The sequence below is a fragment of the Sparassis crispa genome (assembly GCF_003851025.1).
Source record: "Sparassis crispa DNA, contig_000004F, whole genome shotgun sequence".
In the NCBI taxonomy this organism is placed as follows: domain Eukaryota; kingdom Fungi; phylum Basidiomycota; class Agaricomycetes; order Polyporales; family Sparassidaceae; genus Sparassis; species Sparassis crispa.
In genome coordinates, this window is record NW_020939751.1 from 893,485 (window position 1) to 916,818 (window position 23,334).

At 50.5% G+C, this 23,334-nt stretch overlaps 7 protein-coding genes across 7 annotated transcripts; 1 reads left to right on the top strand and 6 right to left on the bottom strand.

Annotated features, from left to right (window-relative positions):
- Positions 1–239: 239 nt before the first annotated feature.
- On the top strand, positions 240–4,423 carry SCP_0503100 (Probable importin; the record flags this gene model as incomplete). Its single annotated transcript, XM_027758374.1, has 20 exons — positions 240–329; positions 394–458; positions 512–841; positions 895–1,431; positions 1,491–1,636; positions 1,703–1,826; positions 1,879–2,038; positions 2,091–2,147; positions 2,203–2,314; positions 2,364–2,405; positions 2,463–2,581; positions 2,629–2,775; positions 2,831–2,927; positions 2,992–3,123; positions 3,178–3,371; positions 3,423–3,783; positions 3,838–3,927; positions 3,983–4,032; positions 4,085–4,235; positions 4,287–4,423. The coding sequence occupies 20 exons, from the start codon at positions 240–242 to the stop codon at positions 4,421–4,423; spliced, it is 3,141 nt and encodes a 1,046-aa protein (XP_027614175.1).
- A 411-nt stretch (positions 4,424–4,834) lies between these two features.
- On the bottom strand, positions 4,835–6,804 carry SCP_0503110 (sulfite oxidase; the record flags this gene model as incomplete). Its single annotated transcript, XM_027758375.1, has 12 exons — positions 4,835–4,969; positions 5,028–5,073; positions 5,132–5,257; positions 5,319–5,377; positions 5,433–5,679; positions 5,736–5,849; positions 5,899–5,922; positions 6,064–6,069; positions 6,126–6,248; positions 6,304–6,526; positions 6,587–6,669; positions 6,728–6,804. The coding sequence occupies 12 exons, from the start codon at positions 6,802–6,804 to the stop codon at positions 4,835–4,837; spliced, it is 1,263 nt and encodes a 420-aa protein (XP_027614176.1).
- Positions 6,805–7,592: 788 nt separating this feature from the next.
- SCP_0503120 (Transcription initiation factor TFIID subunit 6) lies at positions 7,593–9,262 on the bottom strand (the record flags this gene model as incomplete). The annotated part of the gene is made up of 5 exons (XM_027758376.1): positions 7,593–7,772; positions 7,825–8,166; positions 8,220–8,966; positions 9,029–9,124; positions 9,182–9,262. The coding sequence occupies 5 exons, from the start codon at positions 9,260–9,262 to the stop codon at positions 7,593–7,595; spliced, it is 1,446 nt and encodes a 481-aa protein (XP_027614177.1).
- Positions 9,263–11,358: 2,096 nt separating this feature from the next.
- On the bottom strand, positions 11,359–14,315 carry SCP_0503130 (Glycerol-3-phosphate dehydrogenase, mitochondrial; the record flags this gene model as incomplete). The annotated part of the gene is made up of 8 exons (XM_027758377.1): positions 11,359–11,463; positions 11,531–12,108; positions 12,176–12,311; positions 12,366–12,974; positions 13,027–13,208; positions 13,255–13,418; positions 13,481–13,661; positions 13,979–14,315. 8 exons carry the CDS (start codon positions 14,313–14,315, stop codon positions 11,359–11,361), a joined length of 2,292 nt encoding a protein of 763 aa, XP_027614178.1.
- A 1,969-nt stretch (positions 14,316–16,284) lies between these two features.
- Positions 16,285–17,191, bottom strand: SCP_0503140 (hypothetical protein; the record flags this gene model as incomplete). Its single annotated transcript, XM_027758378.1, has 2 exons — positions 16,285–16,676; positions 16,735–17,191. 2 exons carry the CDS (start codon positions 17,189–17,191, stop codon positions 16,285–16,287), a joined length of 849 nt encoding a protein of 282 aa, XP_027614179.1.
- A 61-nt stretch (positions 17,192–17,252) lies between these two features.
- SCP_0503150 (hypothetical protein) lies at positions 17,253–22,215 on the bottom strand (the record flags this gene model as incomplete). The annotated part of the gene is made up of 9 exons (XM_027758379.1): positions 17,253–17,476; positions 17,533–17,709; positions 17,760–18,151; positions 18,205–18,525; positions 18,584–18,777; positions 18,829–19,200; positions 19,258–19,470; positions 19,521–19,935; positions 22,184–22,215. The coding sequence occupies 9 exons, from the start codon at positions 22,213–22,215 to the stop codon at positions 17,253–17,255; spliced, it is 2,340 nt and encodes a 779-aa protein (XP_027614180.1).
- A 56-nt stretch (positions 22,216–22,271) lies between these two features.
- SCP_0503160 (hypothetical protein) lies at positions 22,272–22,730 on the bottom strand (the record flags this gene model as incomplete). Its single annotated transcript, XM_027758380.1, has 1 exon — positions 22,272–22,730. The coding sequence occupies one exon, from the start codon at positions 22,728–22,730 to the stop codon at positions 22,272–22,274; it is 459 nt and encodes a 152-aa protein (XP_027614181.1).
- Between the last annotated feature and the right edge of the window lie 604 nt (positions 22,731–23,334).

Consider the following 23,334-nt stretch of genomic DNA (forward strand, 5'->3'; position numbering starts at 1 on the left):
GCGATCCAATTTGTGTTGCAGCCACTTTGGCGCCGGTGATACGATCAAAATACTGCTGAAATAAGAGTTGATAAGTGAACGCGTTGCACGCGACTTGCCACACGCTTTGTGCGCGAAGAAAAAATCGACCTCTTTCCTTCCTTCGGTCCTCTCATATACCCCCATCCTGCTTCATAAGACGTTGGAACGGTACTTCCTTGTCTGTACTGCCTGTTTGAAGATGCTAACCCGCGATCCAGATGGACCTTCAAAGTTTATCCAACCTCTTTGCGAGCACGTACAATCCCGATCCAAATGTCCAAAAGGCCGCAGAGCTCCAGATCCGCAAGGTGCGTCTCACAGCCGCCTTAGGTGTCAGACGGGGTCATCTTAGTCTGATGTCACCGTTGGCAGATCGGTGCACAGGAGGGCATGCTCGCTGCCCTCCTCCAGATCATAGGGAACGACGGTGTTGATCTGTACGTGTCCGACGCGTTTTCACGCGTTTCATTCATGTAGAACTGTTTTGTAGCGCTACTCGACAGGCCGGAGTTGTCTATCTCAAAAATCGCGTCTTTACTTCCTACTTCATTCAATCTGCTCCTGAACGTTCGGACCAAGTTCCGATCCCTCCTTCTGACCGACAAGTACTGAAGGGGTCGCTTTTACCCCTTCTTGCGTCGTCTCCATCTAGGAGTATCACTGTTCAGCTCGCCACAACTTTGAAGAATATTGTCGCCCATGATTATCCCGAAAAGTGGCCTACCCTTACAGACGACGTGAAGATACTGCTTGCAAGTGGCGACATACGAGAAGTTGTTGCAGGATGTGTGGCCGCACTCGAAATGGTTCGGGCATTCCGGTGAGGGATTCTCTCACTGCACCTTCATTACAATCAAGTAACCTTGTTTGCAGCTTTCGTCAATCTACTACAACTATGGCCAATTTAGTGGCTCAGCTTTTCCCTACGCTAGTCGACATAGCCACGCGGCTCCTTTCTACACCACCTGCGAATGCGAATCAAGAAATTCCACTGATGCTTCACCTCATCCTCAAAACATATAAGACCAGTATCGTCTTGCATCTGAGCTCACATCACCAGAGCGCAGAAAGCTTAGTCCCCTGGGGTCGCGTGTTGTTCCAGGTAGTTAACCTGCAGATCCCCGCCGGAGCAGTCCCCGAAGATGAAGAAGAGCGCGAGCGAAGTGAGTGGTGGAAGGCGAAGAAATGGGCTTACGGCGTCCTTGGCCGCCTGTTCCACCGCTTTGGCAACCCCTCGCAGCTGCCGAGCTCGCTGCAGCAGGCTTACGGGCAGTTCGCGCAGCATTTCGTGACAAGTTTCGCTCCAGAGATTTTCAAGATCTATCTCCGCCAGGTTGAACTGTATGTCTCCGGCCAAGTGTGGCTTTCGAAGAAGTGCCAATATCAAATCTTCACGTTCTTCACTGAGTGGTACGTCTATAATGACTCAAAGAAAGTATTGGGAGTCTCGATTGAATAGCGCACGACAGTGTTAAGCCGAAGTCGACGTGGGCTCTGCTCAAGCCTCATTTCCAAAATCTTGTTTCGTCCTACGTGTTCCCGCAGATGTCTTTCACGCCTGTGAAGAAAGAGCTATGGGAGACCGATCCAATCGACTATGTTCGCACTTCCGTCGGTGCGTATTTCAGGTTCCGCCATAATCAGACATCGTCTTCTTAAATTTTCTCTTCCATATGGTCAGATGAATATGAAATATTCGACAGTCCTGTATCGGCTGCGACATCATTCTTGTTCTCCCTGGTGAGTAATAGGACGAAGACAACGTTCTTGCCTATCCTCAGTTTCATCAACTCGGTCCTGCAGTCGTAAGTATTGCGGAACTGTGGTTTTGTCCCGACGTTGATGTTCTTCATGCAGGAAGCCTGCTCCTCCTCAGCGTTTCGGTGCACTGAACATGACCGCTGGACTGGGTCCATTCATCATGCGTCACCCTGATGTCAAGAACAGCATGGAGCAATTTATGATCCAGCATGTACTGCCGGAGTTCGCGAGTAGCGAGCCGTACATGAGGGCAATCGTATGTCTCATGCCAAATGCATGTCATCATATTCTCACAGTTCGTCGTACAGGCTTGCGAAGTTCTTGGAACAGTGACAAAAGCTGGTCTGCATTTCTCGAATGATGAGGTGTGGCATCTTGAATATCCTGCTTGTTAACTTAAAACGTTAAGCACCTCCACAGTACCTCCGCTCGCATTTTACAGCCCTTGCGGCTTGCCTGGATGATTCAGAACTCCCAGTTCGTGTTCAGGCCGTGTTGGCTTTAACCGAGATGGTGACTGTTCACGAGTCTGGTGCGTTGGTCGGACAATCATTGTAGTAGCTCGCTTACTGTCCTTCCAGTGAGATCTGCCGTAGCTCCCGAGGTTGGCAAGGTTATCCACAGTCAGTCCAGCATTGATAGCACCACATCTTGGATACTGAAGAATTTTGTCTGCTCAGCTCTCTTGAAACTGTCGGACGAGACAGACTTGGACATCCTCAACCACTGCATGGAGAACATGGTGGAACAATATCACACGGAGCTGTTGCCTGTTGCAGCTGAGCTCGCCACACGTCTTGTATGTCTCATCGTCTATGCACGAGTCCCATGCTTACAGATTAGTAGTGCGAGACATATACGCGCTTGGCACGAGAGAGTATAGTCTCGGATAGCGTCAATGCTTCAGACGTGGATCTTGACAGCTTGATGGATCGCGAGCCTGACGAGGACAAGACGTTCGCCGCTATGGGTGTGGCCAAGACGATTGGTACTGTGAGTTGCTGCATGTTCCTAAGATTTGATTCATTTGATGCTAACTAGATGTCAGGTTGTTGATGCAGTGGACTCCTCCCCTGAAATCCTCGCACAGGTACAGGAGATCATTATTCCTATCATTGTACTCACTCTCGAGAATAAGTTACTCGGTAAGTGGAGAAACATACTCTTCCGGCTTCAAGGAGGGATGTTCATGGGTTATCTTTTGCATAGACTTGTTCGACAACATGTACGAGCTGGTCGACAGCTTCACCTACAAACTACGCAGCGTTTCTCCGAGCATGTGGCCGGTGTTTGAGCTCACTTACAAGACGTTCAAGGCTGAAGCCATCGATTTCCTTGACGGTAAGTCGCACCCGCTCTTAGATGTCTCACATCCGTTGAGCGCTGGCATTCCAGAGATGCTACCCTCCTTGGATAACTTCGTATCTTTCGGCATCGATGTTTTCAAGGCCCGCCCCGACTACAGGCAGATGGTCCTCGATGTTTACACAACATCCATCACAAGTGATCACTTGGGTGAAAATGATGCAGTAAACGGTTGCAAGCTGATCGAGTCTATGATGCTGAACTTGAGGGGTTCCATCGACGATGTAAGAACCCCAACCTCCTTTTCCGTTCCATACCGATGACCACCTCTCTAGGCCCTGCAAACAATCATTGCCACATCTTTCAGCATCTTCGACAAATCGCAAACTACTGCTCTCCGTCTTGCGAATCTGGAAGTCCTCATCAACACCGTGCTTTATAACCCTGCTGCTGCTTTGCATCTGATGGAGAGCCACCGCCCTGGGATCTCCCGTGTGTTTTTCGACAAGTGGTTTGCAGCAATCAACAACGAGAAGGGTCTTCCTCGTGTACATGACAAGAAGCTCAGCATCATGGCCCTGTGTGCGCTGCTGGAAATGGACCCGAGTGCTATCCCGGACTTGGTCAAGGAGGGCTGGCCTGGTATTGTATCGGGTGCTCTGCATCTCTTCAGGGAGCTTCCTCGGGCCATTGCGGGTAAGCTGAATGGGCGAATGGATGATTGCCGATTATTTGTGACACTTCTTTCAGCGCGCCAAGAGCTGCAGGAAGCATTCTCAGCTGATGATGACGACGACGATAGTGATGACTCGAGATTACTCAACATGAACGAAACCGATGGTACGCTCTATTTCGTCCTCATAGGACCCGTTTACTTGGCCTACACGTTATCCAGATGATGTTTGGGATGAAGACTCGGCTTATTTGGAAATGCTTGCGAACGAGGTAAGGGATCTCTGTGCACATGCCACTGGTCATCTGCTGACTCCTGTCCTAGGGTGCACGCTTACGCGAGAGATCCGAAAAGGAGGCGGCTGGTGAAGATGTGTCCGAAATCTCTGACGATTCCGACATCGATGAAGAGCTTGGCTACATTAGTCCGCTGGACAATGCAGATCCCTATCTCTCCTTCAAACAGGCTTTGACAAGTACGTTCAGTTTCTTGTTGATGACTCGGCTAACCCTGTATATTCCCCTAGCATTCCAGATGAAGAACGGTCATATGTACCAAGTCGCGACAACTTCCCTTAGCCCGGAGCAGCAGACATTGCTAATGGAGGTCATGAAAATTGCAGAGGAGCACAGTCCAGAAACCCAGGGAGCACAAGCTCCATAGAACATATACAGGATACAGTTATGCTTCGTAACGCTTTGCTGTCGTCGTTGACTTCTCGTTGTCGTCCATCTCTCGTTCTAACGTACTGTTCCCTGTCTGTTTCATAATGCTACATGTTGTACACCCTATGATTTGCAGTGAGGACATGGAAAGAAATGAACAACACCGCGCCGATCGTCACTCCTGCGGTTCTCTGGATAACGCTCAAGGACTCATCCTTCCAGACTGAACTCCAGCGGCCTGGTGACCGGCGTGAATGACTCCATACCCAACGCGCAACCGTGCCGCGGTAGCGGGCTTCGACTTATTGACGCTGTAGATCTTGATACGATGAGACGACGAAGTGACGTGTAAATCCCAGATGTGGTTAGGTAAGATATGAGAAGGTCGAAATGTTGATGCATAAATCGCTTATAGCTCACTTCCAGGCGGAGCGAACAAAGGTTGGTTCTGTGTTGCAGGAAGAGTCCCATGTGCGCACGCACAACTTGAACTCGAGGCATCGACTGGCAGCCGGATCTTCCACAGCTGCCATGTCCAGTAGTGCTATGAATCAAGACAACATCAGTAAGTAAGCCACCTCGACATGTTCCGAAGACTTCACCTTCTCAGTCATATCACCAAGTTCAACGGAATACCAGACATAGCCTCTGCAGGAAGTGCCATGAGAAGGAACAGAATAAGGATCAAGAAAACAAGGATTAGTACCCGTCCGGTGAGACGTCTACTCTCTCTACCCAGTTACCGCCGCCTCCGCTGTACGCCCAGCCGCGAAATTCGATGCTGCCCTCGTGGATGATGACCTGTTTGTCGAGCAGGAACATGATTGCGCTCCTGATTGCATTCAAGAACAAGTCAGCGAGCATCAGATCCTCTCATTGCACAAGTCACCTACGAAACGGGCATGTTCTGAATTGAGAATCCATTTGAGCACTTGACGTTATGCTTGCCGAACTATCCAATTCTTTACTCGAAGTAAATAGCACACTAGACACACGCACGGACCTACCTGGGAAGGGTAGTAAGGGTATTCCTGCCGCTGAACAGGCCCCATACTGGCCTCTGCGAGTGCATTGACCTTATACAACCACTTGGTGCTTCTGGCGCCAATAACACCCGGCACGACAGCACGCAGCGGGAAACCGTGTATCTTCGGCAGAGCCACACCATTCATCTCCCAAGCGAGTAATACCTCCTGGTCTTGCTTGACTTTGCGGTAGGGAATAGAGACAGCATAGTGATAGACATTGTTCTTCCTGGATCGCCATGGGTATCAGGAAGACACAACTCATTGGTGGAATGATTAACTCACTTGAAGTATGTGTCAGCGCTGATGAATTTAATGTGCTTGGCTTCGGGCAAGACACCGTCGCACGCCCGATCTAGGATATTCTTGACTGAAATACCACGGTAGACTGCCGTACCACTAGTACGATTTGTTCCTCAGTTGAAGTGATCATTGCAGAAACACGAACCTACATAGCGCCTTCTCCCCAAGGCTTACGACAAGGTCTCGTCAGAGTCATATAAATTCAAGTATATGAATTAGATACTGCGTTGATCAGCTCGTCTCCGTCACCAGGATATTGATTGATCTGTTCAATACGGCGGATTCCGCTACATTGCAAAGTGATCGTCACTTCACACTACCTAGGAATTGAGCGAAAGTTGGCTGAGGTAGAAGGTAAGAAGTGATGCGTACAGGAATTTGGACGGATCCTTGAGTTCTTTCATGACGAACTCCACGGGCCTGCGAACAAGCCCGCCGACCTCCAGCTCGAAGGCATCTTCATCAATGTCTGGAATCCTTCTGTGATTTCGAACACTGTCCGACATTGACGGTCAACAGAATCCTGCATGCCACGTATCTTGTAACTTACAAGTGATACTGGTTGTCAGTAATCTTGCCCGCCAACAAGGGCTCGCGCGGTATCTCTCCGTTGTACGGGAAGTCGAGAATGTGTATCATGCCCGGCTTCTCTATACAGACTGTGGCCCAGCTCTGGGCGACGATACTCTTCAGACCCAGCGCTTCGTGATACTCTTTCCAGCGGTGGCCAATCAATATCGGGTTGGTGTCTGGGAGCGGGACAAGCTGGAATTCTAGTGTAACAAAAACATGGACATGCAGTAGGAGGAATTTTGAGTTAGTATCTAACGTACCCGGCGGAGGCATGAAGTGCTTCGTATTGAGAATCTGAGTAGCGGGAGCTTTCCTGTCTGGTTTGTCCTCCCATTCAACATACCTGTGAGTATACCGACTCAAAAACGCATTAGTAAAGCAGATGAACGCGAATGACGCACCCTCTCCAGCCCACTTTCTCCTCAGGAAAAGGATGGCTGCGTGGGATACCCTTGAACTTAGCTTCGGTAGCCGTCATTTTTAACAACTTTAACCAGTTGCGAGGAGGCCAACACTTTTTGCCAGTGCGTGAGCTACTTACTGCTCAAGATGGGGATGGACAAAACCTATGATATACGTAGAGACGACGAGATACTCATGTTGATGCACTCGAGCTTGCTGAAATTGTGGGTGATCATCATCTCTCCTGTGAACACCTCCTTGATAAAGAGACGATGGATGGGATATGTAGGCCGCTTTCTCAATAGATCTGCGTATGAGGCGACACCATACCCGCGCTTGACCGATTCACCGTTTCTAGCGCCTGATGTAGAAGCATGGATGACGAGCACATAGTTTCGGCGAATCCTATGACACCTACCCAATGGATTTGAGAAACTTGGGTATATGTTGCCTCTGTGGGTCTGGACAATGCCAGATCTCTGGGGCCCCATGGTAAAAATTGGGACTGTGCTTCGCCTCATCTGCATACCTCTCACTATGTTCTCAACAACCTGCTTTGGATACCCCCTCGAGACCTGCCAAGTCCGACAATTGCCGGAGTATCATCAGAGGCACAACGGCAAGTAGCGGCGGCAGAAGTTCAGCGACTGCAATAGTACCAACAGCTCACACAGAAGCCCAGGATACCCGACGAGAAGTAACACGTCGAGTTGATGACCAGGGACTGGCACTAGGACTTGCAGGCAGACAGAAATACAGACTAAATTCCCGTCGATAGCGCATCTGAAGCAGAACAAATACATGCAATAACCAATCTACAAGCTTCAGCTGAAAGCGACCCAGGGAAGGTACCGGAAAACTCTCCTAACTTTTTTGATCAGCAGACAATATACCCCTGGCCCACTCAGAATCGTCGACCAATTTGTTTGCGAAGAAGTCACCCAGCACCTCACGCAACTGCGTGACGGCCCTCACGTCAGTCTCGGAAGATGCGTCCAAAGGCGTGGACATAGTTGAGGGAGGATGCAGCATCTTGAGTGCGTCCTAAAAGAGAGCGTGAGAATCAATGTGCACAGAAATGAAAACCCATTCCAACCAAGGCACATTCCACAACCGGGCTTGACTCCCCCTCAAAACATTCACTCCCTACCACTTTCGCGCCACCCCCATCGACGAGGCCTTTTCTGACGGCCTCTTTACCCACACCCATGAGCCCGCGTATCGCGCCTTCGCGTGTGCCTCTACTTTTGCCTGGGGAGATTAACGCCAGAAGCAAAGTCTTCATAATTCTGGGAGGTAGAGATGGGTATGTTGTTGAGTAGTGAGTAAGAAGGTGCGAAAGTATCTGCGAGGCGGATGTGCGAAGTTCCGCGGCATGTGACGGAGGTAGCGCAGAGTGAAGTAAAATCGAAAGTATTGGCGGAAGGAGTTGGTGCAGCTATGGAAAGGTGAGTTAAGGCTTAGGTGGCTCGTTATGATTGTCTCACTCACATATGGTTCCACAAACAACGTTGAGTTATCGAGGAGGGCGCCGATCACATCAAGGAGGACCTCCAGAACTCGGCCGTCGGTCTCGCTCTGCACGCCTCCTTTCAGCGCGCTGACGGCACCTTCTCCCACCCACCGGACAAGGTACGGCAGTAGTGCTTGCAACCCTGCGTCGTGTCGCAAGCTGGCCAGTGCAGCCGTGCGCTTCGCATAATCCGAAGCGGAGGGTGGGAGGAGTGCAGACGTAAGGCGAGTATAATACAGCTGCAGCTCCCGTGACAAAACGTGCTTCACAAGCTGTTGTTGCTGCTTCGTTACGGTGTGCATCGGGGAGGGCCGATCTGAGGATGGAGGAGACGGTGGGAATACAGTTCCTGGCCGCAATGGTGATGATGTAGATTTAGCCATAACGAAGTCCTGATCAGTATCTTTCGGGATGGCAGGTGGATTTTCTGGAATCAGTGGCTGTACGCCTTCAACGGCGAGCCAGTGCGCTGTCCAACTTACGCCCTTCGGAAGTGTGAGTTTCTCTTCGCGGAGCACACGATCGAAGTCAATCTCTTCGTCCTCGACAAAATATACAGATCCCGCAGCCGGTAATTGCGGGAATGGCGGTGCACGCCGAAACACAGGAGGGTTGTGAGGTGAATGGCCATAGAGAGGTTCAATGTTTAGCACACGCAGGGCATGATCCACGTCAGAGGTCGTTAAAGTAGTGCGTCTGGCATGACGCATGAAGCGCGCAGCTTCCTGTTGAAAATCGGGAATAATGTAGACATGTTGATGGTGGATTGGATTGTAGAGTTACACACCTCCAACACCTGATGAACCCTATACTCAACATCGCTAGCAAGCGAAGACGCTACTGCGTCTGAAAAACTCGTTATGTTTAATGACTCTGCTACGTCCTGTGGGAGAGTGGAACTCAGACGAGCACAACAATAACAGTGATGAATAAGCTATACTCGAATGGAATCTGGCTTGTACACTCCAGATATTGGTGCAGACGTGGCGCGCCCCTTCGCATTAGATTTGCTTGTTGACATCTGACACAAGAAAGCGATCGAAAGACTGGGCTTGTGTAGCTCGACGTCTGGGTAGTAGGGAGGTCCCGAATTGCAATATGGCCCAGACACCGGTGAGCAAGCAGACGGTGATGCTTTATATTTTTGGGGTGAGGATGGTAGACGTTCACGAAGTCGAGGTATGCAGAGCAGGACGTGGACGCTGAGAGGAGAACAACAACAACACCGAGTCAAGCTTGAGTTCAAGTGTATAGCGCACGTGACCGTCCTTGACGCGTCGCGTGTTTGGATTGCTGCATCATGTTCACTGCTTTTCGTTTTGCCGTTCGCGAAAAAGAAGAAAATGCATCAATTGGATGTTTTCAAGAGTTCCGCACGGCTCCAGCGCTCTCCAAAACATGTTGTCGTACGAACATCTGCAGCAAATTTTCCCTCTCCTGCCTTGCGCACGCATCTCCTCGTCAGACTTGAGCAATGGCAATTAATGCGCAACGTCTGCCGAGTCAACAACATTCCCGACCATATTCAAGGGTGTACATTCCAGGCCTGAAAGTCCTCGCGCCGTTCCTCAATCGAAGCGCAAATGGGGCGATCCTGCGGCTGCAAGGTCGTGGCAGTCTACGAGTTACGAGCTGCCATCGAGGCGCAGTGGGGGGAAATGTGGCGGCGGCGTGGTGCGTCCGAGTCAACGCTCCGCTGTCGCTCACACCTGCACGTTATTCTCAAAGCTGGCGCTCTCGAATATCGATGCGTTGCGTCGATGCATGCCAAATGATGACCGCCACCTAGGCTTCTGGGCTGCAACCCTTGCAGCGTGTCCCGCTTCAGAGCCCAGTTACTATATGTCAGTAAGTTTTTCCCTGCCAAGTATTGACTAACCAGACTTGCGTATATGCGAAGGAGTTGGGAGCACGACAAGCTTGCAAGGAGGGACTGTGCCTGAACAACCTTGAAAGCTTGAAGGTTCACTCTGTTTCCATTGATCCTGCACGCATGTTACGCCGGAGCTTACCTATTACGATAGTACTATGTCTACCAGCTGCAGAGGGGTAGGTATATGAGACCAAGAAAATGAAGGCTGGTTCTGACACAGCCGACGACAGCATGTCGCGCACTCTAGCTAGTCTCCCGTGGGCAGACTGACACTCTGCTTCAAAGCTTCAACCTTCGTGCCTCAGGATAGCACACTCTATACATAGGAGTGCAGTCATCCAGTAGTCCGGACTTGTGGTCGGGTTCTTCGTGAGGGAATCAGAGGGGATGCATAGACTCATTAGCTTGGAGGGGTCCGGAATATACCACCACCTCCTCCCCCAGTCACACTAGCCTGAGAGTGGAATTTTGATCTCTGCTTGCATGGAGTGAATATTTGATGCACTGTAATCAATTGCGTTGGCATGGTCTTTTGTATAGAGGAGGCAGTGAACACTCCGGTATTGCTGGAGTAAAATTCTGCCTGGATAATGGACATGTATTGGCACAGGCATTGCTGGTGCGAAAATCTGCTGGGCAGGTATTTGCAAGCACCGGCATTGCTAGTGCGAAATTCTTCGGGCGTTGCTGAATATTACAATTCCGGCTTCCCTGTTGCACGCCTCCTCCCTCGTCACCGCCAGTCGCCAACGTTAAGTAATATTGTTGCTTCTAGGTTTCAGACGATGCAATGGACAGAGTGGTAGAGCAATGCCCAGGCCATTCGGTGCACGGTATGGGCGTCCTAGGGGTAAAGCATGTCAACGATCCTGGGCGTTTGAGGCCTCCCAATATTTGAGTACTGTCAGACATCTCTGTCACGTTCAGTGTCGATGGGTGGGTGGGCAATGGTAAGAGCGTCGGCTATCTAAGGGGGCGCACCGTTATCGTCGCGCGTGAGTGTACCACTAGCTCCTAGCTAAATCATCGGTGGGGACGTATGGTTAGACACAAGATGTGAAGACGACAAATAGACTGAGATACGCTGCGAGGTGTGTGCGGGTGCGCACCTGTCTGCAGACTAGGCATCACGTCAGTAATTCCACTCTACGCGGCCGCAAGGATAATTGAGATGGATGGTTGTAAAGTGATATAAGCTATGACAACATATTTGAAGATACTGCCTGATGGAACGAGGTATGCACTCAAACCCCACCGCCACTTTTTTCCACTGGAATGAAGCGCCTGTCGGACTTGATCGCTGTTGTGGAGAGGGGGGCGAATAAGACTTCGCGCAACCCTCCGCAGATCTACAAGTTGATGCAGGTAATGAGTCGCTCTCATACCTATGCATCGTAGCCGCTGTAAAAGACGCACCTCAACAAATTCGTCGAAATCGATGTCCTGCGTCTTCGTAAAGCCAGCCTCTTCAAGCACGTAATCGTAGTCCTTCATCTTCACGCCCTCATAGCCAGGCAGGTCCCTGATGAGCTCAATCACATCCGTTTGTGCGATGCACTCCGGCTCCTGAGAGGGGTTCGCAGCCTTCGCGCGGCTCTCGAACGCCTCTTGGAGCGTCTCAATCTCCCCCGTCTCGAACTGCGCCCGGGAGTATACCATCTCACGCGCCGCACGCCGTCTAGGCTCGCTGTTCGCACCAAGGCCGAGGAAGCCCTCTACATGTTCCCGGAGGCCGTGGGCCTCCGCTTTCGAGAACGGTACAGCGCTGGGCTGGAGGCCCATGCTCGCAAGGAACTTGGTCGCGTTCTTGATCTGCTCCTCCTTCTCTTTGTGAGACCACTTGAGCTCCTCGGCCATGATATCCACGACTCGCGGGAGGGCGTCCAGGGCGGCCTGCGCGTTCAGGAAGGCCAGACGGCAGCGGCGCGCAATGACATCTACCGCGGTCAAGGCATACTCGTGGCGCACGGCGTAGCGTACTTCCGCTTCGATGTCTGGTGGAGCCAAACATGAATTCCCTGAGTCAGTGCTTTGCGTAGCGAGCAGGCATTCAACGCGCACAAGGATATCCAGGGCTGAGATTGATTCCATGAATCGGCCATGATAACCCGGTAGGATGAGCAAGTGAGCAAACCGTCCAGGCGCGATCACCATAATTGTCCGACAGATGCTTTGCAACTTCTGTATCAAGGCCATACTACGAGCCAGAGATGCATCAGAATTGTCAAAGGACGAATTAAAAATGCCTAACTCGTTGAATAAGACCGATGAACATATTCCTGCTCCAGCCGTCGCTTCCGACAAGCCTGAGCCTCTCGGTGATGCATCCGTTCTTGGGCTTCAATCCAAAGACTTCAACAGCCTTGTCGACGGTTTCCTCAGCCATCGCCCTGTACGTGGTCCATTTTCCACCGGCGATGGTCAACAATCCGCTGTCCGATACGTGGATCATATGATTCCGCACGAGGCCTTCGGTGCTTGCTGCGTTCGGGTTGCGCACCAAGGGTCGAAGGCCAGCCCACGCGCTGAGCACGTCGCCTCGCCGAACTTTGATGTCAGGACTGAGGTAGTGCCGCACCTCCTCCAGGACCCACCGTATCTCCTCCTCCGGGGCCCTCGGTTCGGTCTCGACCTCTGCAGGAGTGTCCGTGGTACCGGCGATCGTGTTGCCCTGCCAGGGGAGGAAGAAGATCACACGCCCGTCAGAGGTCGCGGGGTCTAGCAGTCCCATTTTACGCGGAGAGTAGTAGTTCGGAAGCGTGATATGAATACCAGAAGACGGTTGAACAATTGGTTTGTGCTCGGGGTTGTCCATTGTGAGCAGAGCGTCAGAGAACGGCCCAGTCGCGTTAATTACACCCTGTTATGTTCTGCTCAGTGAGACGAAATTTACAAAAAAGTAAGATCCATACCTTCGCACGAACATCCCATTCCTTACCCGTAAGCACGTCCTTAACGCGAGCACCATGTAGTTTACCCGAACCAGTTGCATCCTTGTGGAGAGATGTGACTTCGACGTGGTTCGTGACTATCGCCCCTTGCTGGACCGCAGTCATAATGAGTGCGATATTCATGCGCGAGTCATTGTGTTGTCCTACACAACGTTAGGTGCATTAGAAATTAAGTAAATAATAGCTCACCATCGTAATACACCAATGCACCGACAAGACCATCTCCTTTCAGCATCGGGAAAGTTTCCAATGCTTTCCCCTTACTCATTAAGTAAGACGATTCCATGTTTTCTTTCCCAGCCAAAACATCGTACATCTTACAACCTACCCAATAATAGGGAACTTGCCAATACCTGAATAATATCCCCGGCAGGAGATCAATACGATGAGATCTGCTCTCAAAATATCTACGCACTTGTAAATAGGCAGCATGATCGGAAGCATAGCCGAGAGATATGGTGCAGTCTGCAAGAAGATGCGACGTTCATGGAGCGCCTCCCTCACAAGCTTGTACTGCTCGTAATCTAGTTCCATGACCGCCTTCTGCAGGTACCGGACACCTCCGTGCACCAGCTTAGTGGATTTCGAGGAAGTACCTATGAATGTTACGGTTGTGAGCACATCTGAGCTGTAGTCCACCGAAGAGGCACAGTATGTAGAACCTTCGAATAAGGGTCGCGATCCAGGACTGTGCTCAACGCATGCATGTTAGACGAACTGAAACTCCCCCCACCGATACATACCTCTGAGGTCTCCAATAGCAGAGGTATGCCTCTCGGAGCCCACGGGCTGTCTCAGACTTTATCTATCAAACCCCAGGAGACCATGCGTTACTAGGCTCCCACTTCTGGTATTCGTGCACAGCAAGGCAAGACACAGACGGATCTGTGCCCTTATTTTCGGGTGTACCCACCTGCGCTGAAGTCGTCCCTCTCCACCAAGGCTACCCTCAAACCGCGACTAGCAGCATCTACCGCAACACCAGCTCCGGTAGCTCCTCCACCGACGATAAGAAGATCAAATTCGTCAGGATACTCATCGCCTTGCTTCTCCGAAGACGATCTAAGCGCATTCAGCATACTCTCTCTCGACGGGGGTGTCCATGGCGGCGGGGGCCGGCGAGTCTGCTTGGTCGATGGCGGATACGAAGGCCCGGAGTTCAGGTAGTAGTATCCACCGCCAGCGGCGACAGCGGTCGCGCCAGAGACCACCGCCAGCGTCCGACGAGAGAAGATAACTCTGCGGAGCATGAGCGAGGGGCACGATGGTCGGGGCTGGCAGCAAAGAATGAATGTTGCATGACGATGTGTTTGTTCTTCACGGCCGAGAAAGATTGGGGCGAATACTATTGCCTGGCCCTCGGTCAGTCGGGCCGTCGGGCCGTCCACTCCGAAGGCGCACCTCCCGGCGAGGCAAACCTAGCATCAGAAGTACATACTTGCATATACTGTACCTTACTGCGCGACGGCGGCTGAGCACTGGCTGAGCTGGTGCAGCTCGCAGCACGTTCCCCCTCGTACCTGCTAGTAGCGTCAACTTCTAGACAAATTACTTACTCAGTGGACCCATTCAAGTCTCTGCATGGTTAGTAGTTAAGGTCTTCCACGCCTTACTCTGTAAAAGCTGGAATGTGCGCAAGAAAATTCGTACAATGTGTACCTTAAGTACATCAGGAAAAACCCAATTCACCCTAGACACCACTATGGTCTCCCTAGTCTCCCTAGTCTCGATAGCTCTGACTAGGTGATAGATAGACCTCATTAGTAATAGAGAGCAGTCTTACCAGTCTATCTGGTCCAAGATTGCCTAGAGAGCTTCAGTGAATCTTGTATCATTGTTACAGCCTTCAAAGGTACTGAATGCACTCTAATGCTAGGAGATGTACATCTGAACTTCCCCAGTCATGTCAGTGAGTACTAGGGAAGTGTGGTTAGACATAACCACAAATCTATGTATTTAATTCTTCTAAGTAACGGAACATTAAGAAATCATCATGCCGTAGGTATGGATTCACATAAAATGATGTAGCCTGGTCCAGAACCTCTGCAGATGTCCATGATGGCACCACTGATCGTCCCCAGTGTGGTATCAAGTGACAACTCCGTACAATCTGTGTGACCGGAACGATTGAACTCCGGCGGGCATTATTTCGGTGAGAATATGAAATCTTGTACATGCCAATATCTGAGACCAGTGAGCGAAAAGGTGTAAACCATTCAACATAGGCCAAAGGGTCCTTGAATTGTCTGTCGTATTCTTCAGGAACCCTGAAAATTGCACGGACTCGAGCAACACATAAACCTTGGAACTATGTCAGTACACTCAGGCAGTACAGAAAGGTAAATAAAAAACTTGCCTTCAAGTGATTTATTTTGCTTCTGGTCCAAGGGATTGGGGGGATGTTCTCGTGCAATCACTGTGTCAAAATGCCCTGGAACTGCCTTATGCAATTAGTGTCTGGTATGGGTATTCCATGGGTCTGACAAGGTATACCCACACCCATACCCATGGAAAACCCATACCCATCACATGGGTATGGGTTTTTCATGGGTTGGGTATGGGTCAGCTATGGGTCTGTATGGGTCAAGACCCATCATGGGTATCCCATGGGTTGCAGTGTGGGAGTCATAGTACAATAGCAGTATGCAAGTCTTTGTGCCATCACCTGCCATGCTTTTGGGGTAATGAGATGGGTCTTCTGACACCTGTCCCTGGCATACTGATATATCAGATGTGGTCATAAGAAGTTGGGACTGATATATTGACAGTGATAGTTACTACAAGCTCTGATATATCATACAGTGGTTCCTATAAGTCTCTTGTGTGCGGTGCTCCCCCTCTCCTGACACCGCTCCCGGCCCTTCCTTGTGGGTCTCTGGTGCCGCCAATCTCATCGCTATTTTGGTAGCTTCGTTAGATCCCCCAGATCTATTCCCGATCGAGCGGCAAAATCCCACCTTCCTGTCGCGCCCTGTCGTGCCTGTGCCTTCCCCTCTGGTTGGAAATTTATTCATAGAATTCACTGTGTATTCTTTTGTGCTATAGGTTTCCTTTTAGGACTCACTTCAGTGTAGAAAGCAAAAACAAATATTTTTTCATACTGCTCTCGTAGGAGAATATCAATGTCCATAAATCAATGACAAGCTTGTAGAGTTACTGAACCAGTCACTAGCGAACCGACATGTGAACCATTGCGAAGTGGACCTGCATGATGATCGCCTAATGCGCAGGAGTAGGAACGGAAGTCGAAAGACCTGCCGACGTGGAAGCAGAATCGTTCATTGGAGGGGGTTCCTGAATCGTAGGCTCAACTGAATCAGCATCTATGCTGACGTCTCCTCCCGCCTGCAGCCAGGCAGGTACACAATGCCATACCGATCTGCAGTGTTCCCTCATGGACAGTCGGATGTCTGCCTGGTGGTAAGCGTATGTGGTGGTGCCTTCCAGGTGTTCGCGTGATCGCGCAGGGATCGTGTCTATCAGCTCCAGCCACCACCGCGCAATCCAACCGTAAAATGAGATGACTCTGCGCATCTCCTCTGGCAATTGGCGGCATTCCTCCATCCAGCGATAGGCTCGAGCACGGGCATTGCACCATTCAACGTGGAGCTCTAGCAGTTTTCGTGAGCATTCAAGAAGTGAGAAACGCGAAATAAATTAATATCCAACCTTCATGGACGGTGTTGTCCGTCACGCTGCTGCTCCCTACGCCATGTCTCCGCCATATCCAAGACAATGTCTTCTGGCTCTGAGTTTCACCCAACATCCCATCCGTCATTCCGTGTACGTCTTCACCTTGCAGCGGTCCCAAGTCGTTGGGCATCAAAGGCTCGTGGAGTAAGGTAGCCCACGAGTTGATGGCGGAATAGGCACGGTGATAACGCGCTGCGTCAGCGTTGATCTTGTCCTGCACACGCGCGATAACCGTCTTCGCACGAGTGAGATACCGTTGCCCATGGACAAAGCGGTCTTTGAACTTGTACAAGTGAGCATGCACGCGAAGATGTCGCCGGAGTTCATCTAGCGCATCGTATGCTTGAGCAGTCCTCAAACGCAATTCATACCTCTGAACACGAGGGTCACAAAGGGTACCCGAGGGCAACTCCGATGGCAAATAGAGCACCATGTCTTGCGCGAGGACCTCCTTGACAGCTGTAGCGACAGCTCATGCACGCAATGTGACGGTGCTAGGCATATACAGCTGCTGGATCTCCGCCCAAGCCTCTATCTTGCGACAAAGACCATTGTGCCGCTCGATGATCTTGTCCCATTGGAGATCTGTGGAGCGTGCTCCGAGGCCTGCTGTGTCCTGTCCAAACCAACTCATGCAGCATGCCACATTGCTTGCCCTTCTCCAATTCTGCAGCCTCCTCGTTGGCTAGCTGCAGGTGCACAGCTGCTTGAGTTATGGCTGTATTGATGTGGAATATCAGCTGAACATTTTGTAATATGAAGGCGAGCACGTACTTGGATGAGTCACGACAAACGGGTTGGGTTTCGATGGGTCCTTCTCCCATGTCTCTAGAGCAGCTCTCCACACATCTCGATCCTCCTGTGCCATGGCATTGTTGAGTTCTGCGAATGCAAAGACCTGATCATTGCACTCTGGCAACACAGCTTTCATCCTCCGAAGAAACAGAGTAGCTTCAACATCATTAGCCTACAGGTACAGAATCCTCGTTTTGATTACTCACGCATTCCACATATTTTCCTCCAGTTATAGTCCGCAAACGCATCGTCGAGGAAATCACGCCACAAACCAGGGCCCATCTCCTTCGTGCTTGAGGAGTACATATTTGAGTCCGACCACGGCCGCTCAACACCCTTACCGTCTGTCTCAGCGACATGCGGGGTCTTGTGGAATGAGTAACTGTCTTGACATGACTGTTGATGGGTGTGGATATGGAACTTCAGCACAAGGAAGATGAACTCGTGATCCTCCATCTGGAACAGACATGATTCGTATATAAGGTGTCGTTTCCGCAAGTTTTTGGACCATTGACATGCGATATTGTAGGAGATGATGACATCGTGCGGAGCATCGATGCCTAGAGTCGAAAAGAACATGTAATCCATATTTACATAACTATCCCACACTGATCAGTACAAGAGCGTGAACAATCATAAACATAAGCTTACCACTCTCCTTTTTGGAGGTCACCGACACTGCATGGCAGTCTCATGTCATGGCGTGTGCATGTAACTGCATCAACACCACTTGCCACTGTACCGGCGACTGAGCCTTTCATATTGGCCAACTTGACTGCATCATGGTTGTTGCAAGTGCTTGACTCTTCTGTCACGAGAGAATTGTATGTGGTCAGATAATCCTTGTAGGTCTTCTCCTCCACGAAGTACGCGTAACCGTGATTGAGCCCAGGGTCGATGGTGTCTGAAGACACCTTCTTACGTTTGAGGTGAAAGTTCGCGTCGAGCCTGATGAAAAGCCGGTATAGCCACCTATCGCCGTGCATTATTTCTTGGTGCGATTCGGTCGAAATCTATATACCAAGCTCACCTTTGATCTTCTGGGGCTTCCTCCCAGTCAGGAGGCAAATTCTTTCCAGGGTGTGGACAGGCCGGGCAAAGAACTGCGCATGCTCCAGGTTTGGTTGCACGTACACCTCCAGGATCGTGGCCCCGACCTGCTCGCTTCAGCATCTTGAGATGCCTCCACATGCGCATGATACGCATGAAGGCGGGATATCGATCCTATACTTCGTCAGTGACACATAAAGTTGGAGCTTGACAGTCATCACGTACCTTGGGGGTCTGCACACTGGTATTATCAGTCAGCTGGGCAAGGCTCTGATAAAACTCATAGCCAGACGTCTTCGACTGCGTGGTTAGGAGGTGGGCATATCGACAGAGTCCAAAAGTCGCCGCCGTCTTGGGGTTTGTTGAGGTGGCAGGGAATAGTCGTGTGCGGAGAAGTTGTACGGTATGGACCTCAGCCGTCTCACAACCACAAAAATCCAGTCCCACTGCATGTATACCAGTAACATCGAGAATCAAGAAATCATCACCGGTGGCTTGCACAGGCAGACGGCATGGCTGTCCAGCATGGTGGCCCAGTTGGATTCGTAACCCAAGGTCCTTTAACGAGACAGGCTGGAAGTGAGAGCCACACCATCTCTGCAACAGAATCACATATAAGATCACCATGTCAGAAGATGATAATACTGTACTAACCTGCATACGATGGAAAGGATTGAGTCGATGGAAGTTTACAGCGCATGTGCGGCAATAAATGGCGATTTCGAAGCAATCTTGGCAGTGAATCATGGCCGGTCCTTCCTCGCAAAACTTGCAGCGCCCGGAATTGAAGCCACAACGCCCCTCGAGATGCAACATCTCGGCGAGGTAGTTGTCGATCTCCGGAACCCATTCCCGGAGAGGATGATCCTGCGCACTACTAAGCGACAATTACTTCCAAAATTTTGGAGAAGACTTACCCCTGCACCGCGTCGATGGGGTGTTTGTCCAGACAACTTTTCCATGTCCTCCAGATACTCTGCATCCAGGTCGAAAAGATCAACATCCTCATTCGCAACCTCAGAACCCGCAGGACCGCAGAGCTCTGACAAATCAAACGATGGCATGCTTTGTCCGCCTGCATCTGTGGTGGGAGTACTGTAGAACGACGTCCGAGCGGTGACTTTGTTGCCTCCAGATACATATTCCGTGTGCCGCACGATGTCGCACTGAGGCGGACCCAGGTAGTGAGTGTAACTCTTTGTGCCGTCGGCACCGACATCTAAGACAGTGTACTGCTCAAAGTTGGCAGTACGTTTCTTCCTGGCCATAATGGAGACTGCTGCAGAGCAGATGGACTTCAGTCGTGCCCATGGTTTCATTTTATCGGTGAGCCTTCAGGCAGGTAAATGAGTGCGGGTGGGAGGAAGGCACAGGAAAAAAAAATCACACCATCATGAACACCATGCAGCTGACACGAAAAAAAGTCGAACATAGCATGCGTTGTCAGGGGCGACTGCAAACTGAATGGGAATTTTCCTAAAGATGAAATGCTAAGTACCGACCGAACATCTTGATATATCATACACTGGTGGTGAATTGCACTTGTTCGCTTGCATCCGATTCTTGATGCTGCACTGAGAAAGTACTAATTTGGAATTCAATGTCAGCCATTATGATGCGGAATTTTGGCATACTCCCTGCATACCTGCAACAACGCCGCACATAGCTCGCAAGAGCGATCTACAACGTTCGAACGACAGTGAATATCACCTATCAAATTGAACGAAGCTGTCAGATATGTCCAATAAGCTTCGTCTATGCGCAGACTGTGTGACTCGCACCGCTCGCAAGCTTAGCGATCTACAATGTTCGAACCACGGCGAATATCACCTATCAAATTGAATGAAGCTGTTAGATATGTCCAATAAGCTTCATCAATGCATAGATTGTGCGACCCGCACAGCTCATCACTCGCATATCATATAGCAGATGCATCCTTTCGGAGACAATTTCACACTACAAAAATTATTGGGACGACGATTACATTCGACTAGGCAACGTAACATCAAGCAAACCGCCTCCAGTGCACTCTACAGCGGAAGTCAGCAAAAACACTGACCACCGACCTGCGCCAACACCCACAGCACATCCACCAATCACTCCAACCATCTGGCAGGCCTTCAAACACCGCACTAGCAAGCACATCTCCTCATCATTCACAAAGAAATGCCAAACTCTATGCCCACTCATGCACCGCAACACCAAAAGTACATCGCACTGACGCCGCCATCATCCCGATACAGTGACCAACAGTCACAATGATACTAACTACATCAGAACAGTGACACGTCATCCCATAGACTAACCCCACCACACGCCACGAATCATGACCTTCAGAGCTGAACAAAATGTCGGCATGAGTCTGCCATGCCAACTATGATCAACATACTCGAGGTAACCTGCAAAGCGACAACATACCTTCGACTCGAGTGGCAGCGACGCAACATCGCACGACTGACCCCTACACCACACGACCGACCCTACACTGTGATCAACATATCCGAGACAACCTGCAAAGCGATGACATACCTTCGACTTGAGCCGCAGTGATGCAACACTGCACGACCAACCCTACATCACCATAGGGAGGGGCACCCACAGGCACAGGTACAAAGACGATGTACCTTACCGACCGAGTCACTAAAATTTTCCGTCAGGCGTCATCCGGCGACGAAGAAGAAAGAACACTCACCCAGACAATGACAAGGAAAGATAGACAGACACCAGCAGAGCCGAACAAAATATCAGCACAAGGCTACCATGCCAACCATGATCAACATACCTAAGACAACCTGCAGAGCAATGACATACCTTCGACTCGAGCGGCAGCGACGCAACACCACACGACTGACCCTGCACCACCATAGGGAGGGGCACCCACAAGTGCAGATGAAGACGACGTACCTCACCAACGGAGTCACTAAAAATTTTGATCAGGTGTCGTCTGGCGACAAAGGAGAGAGAAAAAAACACTCACCGAGACAACGACAAGGAAAGATAGACATAACACAAAGCATAAATGACGAGTTTTCGCAACACTTCCCCATGCCAGGTATCCCCACCTTTCACCGTGAGAGGGCAGTCACAATATACCTCCGAAGGGGGGAAGGTGCCTGAGCATCCCTCATTACGGCCATGAGGCGGGCCCCCAATGGAGTGTCGGTCTACTACATCGCGGCTACAAGCGGCCTGGCAAGTGGGTACTGAGCAGCGCCGAACACCGGTCAAAGTGGTCGTAAAGAGAGAGCATGTTCAAGGAAGGACGGGTTCATATAGTACCTCAGGGAAGGTTTAAACTCTGCTGAGTGGTGTGACGAGCCTCTCACGTGCATTAGCCAAGAACCAATGAGTGAACGAATAAGCATCCTACTGAAATTTCGGCCAAGTGGCTCAGTTCGACAGTTTGCGCTCGAGCACAATAGAAATACAACATCGACATTTTAGTATAGGACGTACGAGAACCCTTGCGAACATCTGAATATTTTTTTGGATGATGAAAGCCGTGTGTGAGGGTGTTCGAGCACATTTACATACAGCCACTCGTGACGCCGAAGTGCGATTCACTCTGGCAGACGCTCACACCTCTGGCTCCTTGTCCCTCAAGATTAACATGGTGCTCTGGACTGTAAGTTTGTTGCCCCCCTGCTACAATATATTCCCCATCTACTCTAACGCATGTTTAGACGTTGGAATGGTAAATCTACATTGCGGTGAGCCTCATCGTACACAGATAGACCCCCCAATCTGACATCTAGCTCCTTAGTGAGGCAGCAGATGATCTTGGCGCCCCATTCCAAGTACAAGTCTCCTATCGTGTCACCTCGCGCAGCTTCAAAACTACACTGCCACACTGCCATGCGGGCGCTGACCTCCTCTCGTGCCAGACCTGCTTTGGCATCCCATCCACTGTCCTCTTGCCAAGTCTCGTAATAGCGCTCCTGTCCCTGTGTAACCAACTGGTTCCACTGGAACCCGTGGATTTGGATGACCATCTGCTGCAAGACTTTAGAGGACCATGTGTGGTTGGGGGGTCGAAAGGCGTAAGGGTGAGTCCATAGTCCGAGGTCAGGAGTTTGAGCGATGACAGGTCGGAATTTTAGCGGAAAGTCTCGCTGTGCATACTCCATGAAGAGCGGTGGTGTGTTCAGGAGTGATTCGGTGAATGGCGTTGTATAGTGTCCCTGGCGCACAATGTACCATTTTTGGTTTTGTCAGCTTCGTGTAATGCGACCTCTGTTCTGATCACGGTGAGCGTTCTGCGTGATATTATAATATTCATTGCCTACCTCGCTGTGTGATTATAATCATGCTTTTGATTCTGAACGGCCCACTTTTTGGCGTCATGCGTGAAATACTTAGCCCGACGCCCCATCGTAACGGTTAAGTGCACAAAAACGACTGACAGCTTTTGTGTTATAAGTTTTCTTCAATGCTCACACGGTTATTCTGGGAACAAGGCATGCATTTTGACAACATCACGTATAAGTATCGCATTTGTCCATGAGTGAGCGCGAGAGGGGGGGTGTAGGAAGAAAGACATTGGCGAGAACGTAAATACTGTGTTAGTACTACGCAAGAGTAAGCAGATAGGTGCACATTGGTGCAACCAAGAAATCAGAACGATGCGGCACACATACGAGAGCACAGAAACAATGACAACAAAGACAGGCCTACCATGCAAACATCCCCGGCATTCATCACAACACTTGCACCATGCCCTGTGTATGGGCA